Source organism: Alligator mississippiensis, chromosome 2 (genome assembly GCF_030867095.1).
Source record: "Alligator mississippiensis isolate rAllMis1 chromosome 2, rAllMis1, whole genome shotgun sequence".
NCBI classification, from domain to species: Eukaryota; Metazoa; Chordata; order Crocodylia; family Alligatoridae; genus Alligator; species Alligator mississippiensis.
The window spans coordinates 21,648,378-21,661,633 of NC_081825.1; the positions used below are offsets into that span (position 1 = coordinate 21,648,378).

General features: G+C 45.2%; 1 protein-coding gene across 1 annotated transcript in view; it reads left to right on the top strand.

Annotated features, from left to right (window-relative positions):
- Positions 1–679: 679 nt before the first annotated feature.
- Positions 680–13,256, top strand: part of HGFAC (HGF activator) — a 101,103-nt gene continuing 88,526 nt past the window's right edge. The window contains exons 1-3 of the mRNA XM_006262648.4: positions 680–874; positions 4,826–4,880; positions 10,493–10,589. Of these exons, the coding sequence (XP_006262710.1) occupies positions 806–874; positions 4,826–4,880; positions 10,493–10,589 (221 nt within the window). The 5' untranslated portion in view covers positions 680–805. The remainder of the gene's footprint in view (positions 875–4,825; positions 4,881–10,492; positions 10,590–13,256) is intronic.

A 13,256-nucleotide genomic window follows, 5' to 3' on the forward strand; every position in this document is an offset into this window, starting at 1 on the left:
AATTACATATCAAGGGAAAAAAAAGAGGAAATGCTTACATTCCAAATGATTTTCTGATTATATCTAATGTTGCACTGAATCCTGTGGATGTGCTGAATGTATGATACGCATTGGGTGTGTCTACATATGCGCATTTACTGCACAGTAACCAAAATTACTGCGCTGTATGGGCACGCATCTACATGTGCACACCCATATTGCACAGTAAATATGGCAACTTACACTGACTTGAATGTAAATTTGATACCTGCATCATACAGGTATCAAATTTACACCCAATTTGTTACTGTACAGTAACACACATGTAGATGCCTTACTGTGTAGTAACACTGTGTGTGTGGACTGACTTGGGACTAAAGGCCACACACAGCATTAATATATTTTAACACCTACATGTGTAGATGCTGGCCTATTCCCGCTTAGTGCACAGTAAATTTAAGCTGATATGAATGCATGTGTAGACACGTCCATTGAGTTCAAGGGGAGCCAAGGGCATTCATCACATAGGGTCAGGCTTTGCAAGCTCTTCAGTCCCTGTGGTTTTGAAAACTATCTTGATAAATGGCATTCACATCTGTACACAAAGCTTTTAATGATTAACATTGATAACAGCTCTGATTACTTAAAGCAAAAATACTCTTCAGTCAAATGGGCCACTGGGAGATTCAGCATATCTGGGTCTCTTGCGAAAGCGTGTGGCTGGTTTACCTCCCAGGTCAGACCATTGGGCAGCCAAACAGTTCAGCCCTGTGCCTGGGAAACTACAGCTCTCAGGCAAGAGGTCCTTTTGAAAAGGAAAGCAAAGATGAAAACCTGTACTCCATTCACTGTGGTTGTCCTGGCTTTGACTTTGGGCAGTGGCTGTGCTAGGATGGTAAGTGTGATTTGCTTGTGATTTAGAATGGTTGGTCAGCGGCCAGAGAGTGTACTTAACAACCTTTTGGAAAATCAGTTTTCACGTCCAGTCAATAGTTCTGCCACTTTTGTATGTACAGAATTCCTTTCATCCAGTAGTGGACTGGAACGGCACATAGATCAGTCAATATGTATTGCACTGTTCCTGAGGGCACACTTGCCACACATAGACTTGTGCTCATGATTTTAAGCTTGTAAAATCTGTGCTCAGATTTTAAGGTTTTCAGCTGTAAGGGTCACACTCATTCATCAAACTTCATGGAGCCATACCAAAAGTTCTCCTGCTAGGGTTTGAAATGGTACAGTTCTGGTATTTCAGATGTGATATATCACTGTAGCACTGGTATGTGTCTAGCCAACTTTAACAGCCCTGGATTGGTTATCAACACCAACAGATTTCAGATGGTGACATGGAATTCAGCATAGGAAACCTGCCCAAGTGGAGCCCATGCCACCATGACTGAACTACTGTCATTATTTGAGCTGGCTACATTAAAGCTAGCTAGATACGCTTACTTGTGCTTCAGTCATGGTTCCTGGTAGGCATCTTTTGATGTAAGTACTTTGAAGCAAGCAACGTCTCTTCCTGTGTTTCTAAACTGCCCAAGAACTAGGGGGTTTTCATCCTGGTCAGGGTCTCTAGTTGCTACATCTGGCCTTAGGATGGCTTGTGACAGAGGCTCCAGAATGTGGAACTGGATTCTTCCTCACATCCATCTAAGCTCCTCTTTGTAACATAGAAAGGCCTCAGGCTGCTTTATGGTAGAATGATTGTTGGTATCTTATTTCTTTCTTCCCTCTATCCATTGCAGCCCCTTTCTTATGTATTGCATCCCTTGATAGCATCTCCATATTTTAATTGTATTTTAATCAAGAGCATAGCAAGCTCCCTCAGTGCCCTGAGCAGGGAGGAAGTGGGGTTTTGCCAACCCCTGGAGAGCAGGTGGGGAGGGGGAGTGGAGTTTTACCTATCCTGACTTTTTACGCTCTAGTGGCAAGTGCTACTACTGTGGAATCATGGGCTTGGGATGCTGCAACAAGGCTGTCTAACTGGCAGCCCACAAGCTGCCTGTGGCCTGCAAGGGGTTAACATGTGGGCCTCAGGTTCCTACCTGACTGCCATTGCCTCTGTTGCTCTGGCTGCTGTTGCAGCCAGGATCTTGGTGCCCTTCCTCTCTTCCCCTGCTTTTGTGGCATGTTTACACCCTAGGAGCACCCGTGCAGCATAGTACCACTTGGGAGCCCACGGGAGGTGAAGGTGAGGCAGGGTACAGTGTAGTGGGAGAGACTATGGCATGCAGCGGGGTGGGGGAGTGCCCATCTGTGTACACAGTGCAGCTGGGGGGGAGTAGCCACCTACAAGTGGGGTGTGCAGTCTGGGGACCTGTAGCCCCATGTACCATCCCTACTGATGCAGCCTGGGGGACATGTTTCCCCTGGCCACTTTGAAGTTGGAAAGGCCTGGAAAGAAATTAGATTTGAGGTGAAATAATGTATTGTATTGGATCAACTTGTATAGATGGGAGATATAGAAGGCTTTGGGGTTTGAAGCATCCTTCAGCAACTCTGAGAATGGAAACAGGAATCGCCTTTCATTGCCTTTGTGCTGCCATAAAAATTCTTATGGCAGCACAAAGGCCAAGGAAACAGATGTCTGTACCCCTTGTGGTGCCACAGATTGTGGCCGTGATGAAGGCAGCATCAATTTGTGTCATCAATTAGCCTCAGACATTAGCTTACTTTATGGTGCAAGAGCATGGGAAGGCCCAGAGCTGCCTGCACTCTTCAGGCACCTTGGACAGGAACCCTGGGGGCTTGAGGCGCACAGTCTTGCTCACCCTGGGAATTCCCACACAGGATTGTGTCCCTTAAGCCCGGCTTCCCCATTTACAGAGATGCCCCCCTCTCCCCGAGATGTATCCTGCAGGAATTTCTGGGGTGATCAGGACTAGGTCCCTCAGACCCCAGGAGGACATGTTGCCTGTTGCCCTGAAGCATCAATGGATGGGACAATGGGCAATGTGTTTTGCCCAATGAAGTGTATCAGCTGGGTTGGGGGACATCCCAGAACAGCTGATCCTCTTTCTATGGCAAAATCTACTTTTAGCCTGAGAAAGAAGCAGTCACAGTCCAAGGAAAATACAAGTTAGAACAAATGCTGTTGTTTAACTTGATTAGCACTTGAAAGGGAAGTGCTATTACCTGTGGGGCAAAGAGCAGTTAGCAGAGGTAGAGGTGACAGTTGTAACAAGCCATGAAACCGCTGACTTTGTTGAGTCCCTGTTTTCAGATGCCCAGTAAAATTATAATTTCTCTTGCCAGGCCCAATCTTCTGGAGGTAAGTTTTCTTTGAGGAAAAGGATGGTGAGGTTGGAGATGTAGTCATGGGTTTGTCTAGTGTTCTCCCACTAGGAATTGAATGCATCTGTCCTTTATCATTTTTATTTGGGAGTTCATTCTGGAGCCCACTGGTTGTTTGATTTTGCCCATGTGGTTTTTGTGAGGGTATTTGATGGATTGGTTGAAGTATATCATGTGTTGGAATGAGCACAGTTAGTATCCATTGGCTTTGATGACTTTGTTGTGTGATGTATTGATCATAGTAGCAGTGTCGGTAAGTGGGAACGTTTTGTGTGTTGTGTTTTGGCAAGATATTTGTTGGCCACTGGAGAAGTTTGCTCACAATGATGAGATTAAGAGGTTACTTGAAAGCCAAGGGGACAGGGGACAGGGAAAATTTCTTTCATTATATGATTTTAGTTGGAAATATAGGTTGGAGATTAGGAGGAACTTTCTGACTATGAGGGTGGTCAAGCATTGGAAAAGGCAGCCTAGAGACATAGTGGAATCTCCATCCTTGGAAGTTTTGAAGACCAGGTTAGATAGACATTTGGCTGAGATTAGTTTAATCAGGTATGATCCTGCTTTGAACAGGGGGCTGGAGTAGATGACCTTGTGAGATCCCTTCTAGTCGTACTTTCTTATGAACCTATACTCTCCTATGAACTTTCTTAGTGTAGATTGTACCTAGTTGATGATCTTTCTTGTGGGTTCTACTGGGTGACGGTATGTGACACCCAGGGATTTGTGGTTTGTGGGGATTTCCTTTCTGTAGTGCGATGATTTTCTGTGTCAAGAGTAACAGCTCTTCACAGAAAGGAAACCTCCACCAAACACACATCCCCGGGTATGTTCTTTTTGCATTGTGGAAATTTTCTGTTGGGTATGTAGCTGGTTCATTTAAAGATGTAATCTATTTTTCTAGTGGAGTCCTTGTTGGGTGAAGGCAGTTTTAGATTGGAGAGGTGGGTAAGTATTCTGTACGGTACAGATGTGGTAGTATTTTCTGGTTTTCTTGGTGTGTTTGGAATGGTTCCTGGTTTTGTGATGGGAAGTTTGGTGGTTTGTGGATTTTTATATATGGTTCTTCACAGGGTATCATTCTTGATGTTGATTGTGATATCTAATAAGTGTGGATGCGGGTGTAAAAATATTCTGGAGTTAACTTACTTATTTTCATCACTGTTCACTTCTTGTGAACCCAAATACAGTAGAGATTCCCTTGCAACTCATTTAATGGAAAACTCTGTTACAGTGTGTGTACAGTCAAAGGTTGGCTCCTTATTTATAACTATGAATTAGCTCCAAATAGCATGTTCCTCACCACGGAAAATAGGAAGATGTGTTGTCCCTAGGTAGCAGAGATAAAATAAAGCTGATTTTCTCCATTCTCAGGCTTTGTTTTTTGGGGGATAAGCCAGCAGTGACCTTTCAGCAGCCAATGTTTGTTTATCCCCTTTCAACATCTCACACAACCGTGGGAGTTTCCCTTTGAACGTGCATGTGCATTTATGGAGTGTTTTATGCAATGAATTCGTGCATTCCCAATCCCTGTTATCTTTCTTTGTAGAACCACAGTTCTGTGGAAGGAAGAGGCTCAGAGGAGGAATTCTTTCCCCCCCAAGGTATGAAATCCGTTCTGTTAGACAGTATAACCAAATGTCCATCTGTTCTCTGTAACCTTACAGCAAGTCTGATTTTGTGTCAAAATCAATAGTTAAATAAGCTTGCAGAGTAGATGTAAAATGTGGAAATACGGCTTTTACTGAATCATTTTGTTAGGAGCTGGGACGTGCTTCCTGATCTACAGAGCTGCTTTAATATTCCTGCCGAACTGTGAACACCCGTGAGACGGATTGAATTCCCTTCAGTCCTCTCAGCACTTGGGATGGTTTGAATTTCATGTGACTTGCTTTATCAGGCTTATTCTAATGAGGCCTTAAAACCACCCTTGGTGTCACTTTATGTGGACGTTACAGATCCTAGTGTAGATTTTATTTTTTGTAAGAGCATGTTTTGGTGACCCTGGTCAAAATATGCCCTCCCAAACAGCCTCTGCTGTTATGCAGTGTCCTGTCCCTGCTTTATCCACCTGGCTGCTATGATTTACAGTGGAGAGGAGTTATTTCAGCAGTATTTGTCGTTTATGAAACTCCTCAGTCAGGAAAGCAGTGGACTCCAGCAGGAGCTGTTTTCATAAATGAGAACGGATGAATACAGCACCTCTTGACAGGATCAGTCTTGACTTTTTGCTTTGATGACTAATGGATGCTGCAAGTATGTGTACACAAGCCCTCCAGGAGTGCTAGTCATAATTAAAAGATAGGAATAAACTAGCAAGAAAGGATAATTGGATGTCACGCAGGGGTCTGAAATAAGGTGTGTGTCCTACCTGTTTGTTGTGTACAAAGATGTGGCTTACTTTAAGCTCATACCCTTTTTTCAAACTCATAATAATAGAAGATTGTGTTCAAGGTCTTTTTTTTTATTGCCATCCTCCTTCCTCCTCAAGCCACATCCTGAGCAGTATTTCTGTTTAGAAACTGCCTGCCTATTAGGAATCCAACCATCCCTCTATGGGTTATTATAACATTCATTTGGGGCATGTAGAATTTACCCCTGCCAGACACCCCTCTCAGTCCATTTCTCTCTGTGCGGGCCGGGAGCAGTCCGAGGCCCTCGGGGGGTTTTTCACGCGGTGGGCTGTGGCCAGCCGCCCGGACACGCCGGGTCGGGGAAGGCAGGCGGCACGCTAGAATTAGGCACGGACGCTTAGTGGTGTTTAAGATTGTTTACTTACACCGTAGATGGTCGCGGTGTAGGCTGGAAAGACTTCCAGGAAAAGCTTCGCTTAAGTCCCAGTTTCAAGGACTCGGACCCGGGTAGAGCTCTGGATTCACTCACACGAAGTTTGCTAGGCTCCGTGGAACTTGTGTGCAGGGAAGGGGTTCGTTGAGGGATCGTTCGGCGACGGGGAGAGGCCAGAGGTTGATCAGACCTCTATAGCCAGCTCTAAGGCACACGCGTTGGGTCCGATAGTCTCCGCAGCGCACCTAGAGTTCTCCTCAAGATGTTTACAGAGTCCCCCCTTGCAGGGTTATCCTCCGGAGATCTCCAACTTGGGCGGAAACCACTCAAACCTCTTATACGGCTAGCAAGCCAATCGCTAGCCGCCACGTAGGAATAATTTAGAACTGACCGATAGTGGGGCACGAATCTGAATACAAATGGCGGGAAGTCCTTGCAACGTGCATTTCTGTGTTGCAACGAAGAAATGCACCCTGCAAAGAAAGCTACAAGTGGCGGGAAATAATTTAGCAGTGCCGAAGTGCACACAAAGAAAAATCACACCCTTGGGTTGTGACATCCCCCCTTGCTGAAGGCACAGCTAAATTATGCTGCACGCTCGTCACTCGGGTAATCAAGAGCTCTTACCACGGGTTGTTGAACTAAGCTGGTAAACATAAAATTATTTAACATAAGAAGTTCGTCCTCTAAGGATCGAATCAAATAATAACCAGCACAAATACATATACACATATTTAGATTCATAACAAAGAACTGCATGATCAGGGCTTCAGTGGGCATCATAGAGAAGTCGCGCATCAGGCCCTCACTTCTTTCGATGACGTTATCCTTCTTGGGGCTTCTCTTTACCACGCACTCTGAATTCCGGATCTGTAAACAAAACTCTTAAAAAATAAGTTAACGTATCTCAAAATATTCACAAAATTTTTATGGAACTATACTATTAATTCTAAAACATATAATACAGGTGTTTGCTACTTTGAACTACCCTCTCTTGCACACTCAACTAGATGAAATCGTCGAGGAGCCGTCGTCTAATTCTTCTAGGTAACGGAAACCTAACTCATAGGCCAGTTGCCATTGGCCTGTGTCCCCTAAAATACAAAGTTGCCCTTTATTGAGTCCAGAACGCTGTAGGAGGAATCCAAACATGTATCACTCCTCTGGTGTTCTCTGTGGCAATGATGGAAGATCAGATTCGCGGTGTCTTGTGCCTTGAATCTCGGTCGGGTGTCGACGTTCCCGATCACCGGATAATCTTGGCTCCATCAGGATACGCAGTTGGGACAACTGACGAAGGAGGTTACTCACGGGTTGGTTTACCATTGGGTTAAGCAGAATCTGGAGGATGACGATGTTCTTTCGCCCATAAACCTCAAGACAACTATCTATGCTGTGAACGGTCACTGGAACGGTTCCAGGGTCTCATAGATGATGGTGAGGCCATGGTCTTATTCACTGGAGTGATGTCAGTCCCAGCGCACATGCTCTGGGGTTCCAGGCACAGTACGAGACTCTGATGATCGCTAGCATGAGTTGCTCTGCGCCAGTATGTTCTGGCCGTCCGTCATGCCACGTGTGGTCTTTCTGACCGATCAGTCCTGCAACAAGCGCTGGCAGTGGAATAGGCCAGTGAACGTTAACTGCTACCATGTCGATGTCAGTGACATGTCCTCTACTCCATGAAGCTTGTCTGACCAAGAAGCTTGCTTTGTCCTGGTTCAGCAGGTCGGATCCAAGTTCCACGACCAAACATCCCAACCACGCAGCTAGAGTTTCTTCAGGTTGGATTCTTGATTCTCTGCATAAATCTTGCAATTCAGTTCTGGTGCGAGCATAGTAGGCAGTAGCAACTTGGTTAGTTGTTGTTACAGGCTGAACTACTGCTGCAGGAGTCACTGCTGCTGTTATTGCTTCAGGCAGGAGGGGCGGATGCAATCCTCCGCTCGATTCTCCCTTCCGTCGACATGAAGGCGGGGTCATCGAAAGCAACGCTGCATCGGTGGGCGGGGTTGCCGGAAACGACGCTGTGTCGGTGGGTGGAATTGCTGACCGAACTCTTGCGTGTTCCTCCGAAGCTCCACCCTTCTCTTCTGGTTCTTCCACACGGTCTCCCTCTTGCTCGGCGCCATCTTGTCGTGGCGTTTCAGGATTCTCTTTCGCAGCCGCTTCTTTGACTGCTCGAATGGCCATACGCAGCTGGGCTTTCAAACTTAAATTCTTCTGCATTAGATCGGTTACAGTGCGAAAAGTTGCAGTTAACACTCCCCCCTTGTCGTATTGTGGGGCCACCCTCTAATCCACGGCGCGTTCCTCCGTCTCCAGATCTTTGCGGAGCTCGGATGGAAGCTCGTGACCCCTTAATCTAGATGCCAGCATAAAGGGGGCGAACCGGTCGATTGGCACCGGTTCCTCACTCTCCCGAGCCCGTCTTAGGCAACGGGCACACTCCCGGGTGAGGGTCAGGTTTACTTCGCCCACCGGGTTGACTCTGGCGAGGGACACAGTGTTGAGGGGCCTGAACAGGACCCGCTCATCACCCATTGTACACCCGAATGCCGCGGGGTGAAAATACACTTCCCTCTCTTTCGGGGCTCCGTCTTCGGAAGCTCCCTCTTCTCCCTTCAGTGAAAGATGTCCACTGATAAACCTCTCACTCGTCCCGCCTGCCTGGTGGTAAGCGATATGAGCCTCCAGTTCCATAAAGCTTTCTACTTGGTGTTTTCCACTGCGCCAAGGGCAGTTCTTAACTAATTCTAGCTCCAGCGTGCCTTCCCCTGATCCCATCCTCATCACCATGTGTGGGCCGGGAGCAGTCCGAGGCCCTTGGGGGTTTTTTCATGCGGCGGGCTGTGGCCAGCAGCCCGGACATGTGGGTCGGGGAAGACAGGCGGCACGCTAGAATTAGGCACGGACGCTTAGTGGTGTTTAAGATTGTTTACTTACACCGTAGATGGTCGCGGTGTAGGCTGGAAAGACTTCCAGGAAAAGCTTCGCTTAAGTCCCAGTTTCAAGGACTCGGACCCGGGTAGAGCTCTGGATTCACTCTCACGAAGTTTGCTAGGCTCCGTGGAACTTGCGCGCAGGGAAGGGGTTCGTCGAGGGATCGTTTGGCGACAGGGAGAGGCCAGAGGTTGATCAGACCTCTATAGCCAGCTCTAAGGCACACGCGTTGGGTCCGATAGGCTCCGCAGTGTGCCTAGAGTTCTCCTCAAGATGATTACAGAGTCCCCCCTTGCAGGGTTATCCTCCGGAGATCTCCAACTTGGGTGGAAACCACTCAAGCCTCTTATATGGCTAGCAAGCCAATCGCTAGCCGCCACGTAGGAATAATTTAGAACTGACCAATAGTGGGGCACGAATCTGAATACAAATGGTGGGAACTCCTTGCAACGTGCATTTCTATGTTGCAACGAAGAAATGCACCCTGCAAAGAAAGCTACAAGTGGCGGGAAATAATTTAGCAGTGCTGAAGCACAGACAAACAAAAATCACACCCTTGGGTTGTGACACTCTCCACTTATAAACTCACATTTATTCAAAAAGTGATGACAGTCTCCACAACATCTGCCTCACATGGACTATCTTCCCTAACCTTAACAGTTCTCTCATCCCTTTACTATTTATGTCTAGTTATGCGTGTGCAAACTGACACTTGAAAGGGTATTTATAATGTGCTGCAGAACTCAAGTAGGTAATTTCAGAAGTCACCTTTATAGTATGAATATATATCATTATTATTAATTATGGTTTGCTGTTCTTGAAATTGCTATATGCACTGAGCTGAAATGAAGAGTTCTTTAGTCTGTTGCTAAGACTTATTTTAATTCTGTAGTTTCAGCTATAGGGCAATAGTCTGTAAATGAGATTTCAGTTCTCTCTTACTATACCAGAGTTCACAACAAATAGGATTTAATGTACAGGCAACCCCTGCTTAATGCCGTTTTGCTGAGCACTGTTTCGCTATAGCGCTCATTTTAAATACATATCTCATTCCACTCAGCTAGTTTTGCTATAGTGCTGAGTGTGCGGGTGGGGTGGCAGAGGAGGCAGTGAAGAGGAATGGTGAGTGGGCACACAGCTGTGTGCATGAGGCCAGCACCAGTGCCAGGAGCCAGAGCTGGTGGGGCCCAGGGCGGGGTGGCAGGAGTGCAGGGCCTGGGCTGGCACGTGGCTGAAGTGGTGGCAGAAGCAGTGAGAAGTGGCAGTAACGAATTATTTTTATTTACATTAAATCTTATGGGGAAATAGGTTTCGCTTAGTGCGGTTCTGCTTAACACTTGGTTTTTCTGGAACCAATTAAGAGCGCTAAGTGGGGGGTGCCAGTGCTATTGAAATAGCTGATGAATTTTCCCTTTTATTTAGCATGACTGATACACAAGTAACTATCTTGTCAGCATCTAATTGTATATTTACTATTGTATTTCAGTGTTTACTGAGGATGGAAAGCTGTGTAAGTTTCCCTTTCGGTATGCTGGGAGGATGTACCATTCATGTCTATCAAATCTGTTTTCTCTAAAGAAATGGTAAGGCTAGAAATATTCAGGTTCCTGTTCAAATAACAGTGAATGTTTGCTGTTAGAGCATTTATTTTGAATGAGCTAATCCAATCCAATCCAGACTTAAACCTTGGGGACTTGCTGTAACATCAATGAAGTCAACAGAATGACTCCCTCTGATGTCATTGGATGTTAGATCATAGAATCATAGAGAAGTAGGGCTGGAAGGGACCTCCAGAAGTTATCTAGTCCAACTCCCTGCCTGAAGCAGGATCATCCCTATCCAAACCATCCCATGCAAGTCCTAATCTAAACTCTACATAAGGATTTTGTCAACCCGGAAAACACACAGACCTAACACCCTAACCTGTCATAGGTAAAGCAGGAGAATCACAGCAGCCACTGTAGTGCTTCTGTGATATGTTGTTAATATATGCTCAAGAGATCCTCAGTAGAAGACCATGCCCCCTGCTACAGAGTAAGGCAAAAAATCCCACAGTTCATATCTATCAGCCTATGGGGTAAAATTCCTTCCTGACTTCAAATATGGTGATCATTCTGACCCTGAATGGAGGGACAAGACCCTCTAGCCAGGAACCTCCAGCTTTGGCCCCAGCAGGAACATTGGCAAACCCTGGTCAAAGTCTGCAGCCTTGGCTGTAGTCAACACCCAATGTCTCTGAGGAAGGCTTAAAAATGCCCAGACACATGTAACAGAAAGAGGAGGTTGAGGTAACTAGCATGGGAAATACCCATCATAGAATATAGGCATAGCTACACCAAATCATCCCCAGCCAGTGGCTGTCCAATCTCCTTCTTGAATACCTCCAGTGACAGCGAGTCCACACTTATTTCACTGCCTCACTGTTCTAACAGCGAAGATGTTTTTCTAGATGTCCAATCTAACCTACTTTGCTGCAACTTCAAACCACTGGTTGGCATCCTCGTCTCAGTAGCAAGGGTGCTTTCCTCCTCCTTTTTGGCAGCTGTTCAAATATTTGAAAACTGCTATCATGTTCCCTCTTAAATGCCTTTTCAGCAACATGAACATGCCTACTTCCTTCAGCTTCTCTTTGTAGGACTTACTTTCCAGGCCCTTTTTCTTCTTTGTTGCCTGACTCTGGACATTCTTTAACTTCTCCAAGTCCTTTTTAAAATGTCGAGACCAGAATTACGCACACACTACTCCAGATCAGGCCTAGCCAGGGCTGAGTAGAGATGCAGTATCAACTCCCATGACACTATCAGACCATGTATAGAGAAAGTGATGGGGATTATATTATTGTCTCCAGGCATAAGAAAGGCACAAAGTAATGGCGAATACCCACGTATCACAGGTCGTCTTCTTTCCTTGATTCAATCATGGGAATTCCCATTCAGGTCATTGACAGTTCCTTGAGTTCTCTTTTAGTAAACCTCTGGACAGAGAAGGAATCAGAGGATAATGATCTGTAATGCACTAGGCAGAATTCCTGGTGAAAAAAGCAGTTGAATTTTGCATGGGTAAGAACTCAGGTTACTGCAGTAAAGCCAGACCATTCTTTTAGATAAACATTCCTGATTCCTGTATGAATTTTAAACTTTTGAGACTGCCACCAGGTTTATCTTGGACAGTGCAGTACTAAGAAGGGATGTGCTATCACTGAACTTTAGATGATGGTTTATTTAACTATATAATTTAATCTGGATTCCTTCCTTTTAGCCAAATTCTCCCCTTCCATGCATGTGGAAGTTGTTATAAATGTTCATCATTATTTATGTTATAATAGCTTTGGGAAGTCCTTGTCAGAGAAGGCCCCCACTGTGTTAAAGTATATAAATACAGGGAAGAGACAGCCTAAGTTTACTCCCAAATGCAGCAGGTACAAGAAATAAAACAGAGCGATTGAAATGGAAAGTACGGGGCTATTAGTGATATGACACTAATGCAGTGACACAGGTGATATGTCATATCACTAATGCATTGGCACTAATGATATGACATTAGTGATATAACCAATGTTTTGCATTCGTTAGCTCATTAAATGATTTGTAAATGGCTGATGTAAAGGTGTAGGTAGATCTGACATGTTTAAATGTGTGTGTAGTGGAATGCCAGATTAAGTCCTTTGATTTTATCTTTGACAAGTGATTCTTTTTATGTTCTGCATCATGTTTCTTCGCCTTTTGAGCTAATGTAGGATAGGCAACATATACTAGGCAATGGGCAAGCTGAGCTTGGAAATCACTTCTGATGTCTTTCAACAGCACTGAAATACCTGATAGGGAAAGTGTCAATGAAAGTGTCAAGATTCTTCAGAAATATCCCAATAGAATGATTGGAATAAGAGTGATTTCTTGCTGAAATCCCACATCCAAATGAGCAGAAGCCATTGGAAACTGACCTTCAGATGCATTTGATTTAATTTCACGTTCAGGAGGATTTCTAATTATAGATGTAATTCTCTGTGGGTGCATCTACACATGCACATTTACTGTGCAGTAACAGAAAATTGCTCTGAGTTTGGGTGGCGTCTGTAGGTCAGTAAATATGTTGCAGTAAAAATGGCAACTTGCACAATAAATTGGTGACTTACACAGACTTGTAACCAACTTACACAACTTAGCAACTGCGCAATAACATACTTGTAGATGCTTTACTGTGCAGTAGCGCTGGGTATGTGGACCGACTTGGGACTAACTTTAATCCCAAAT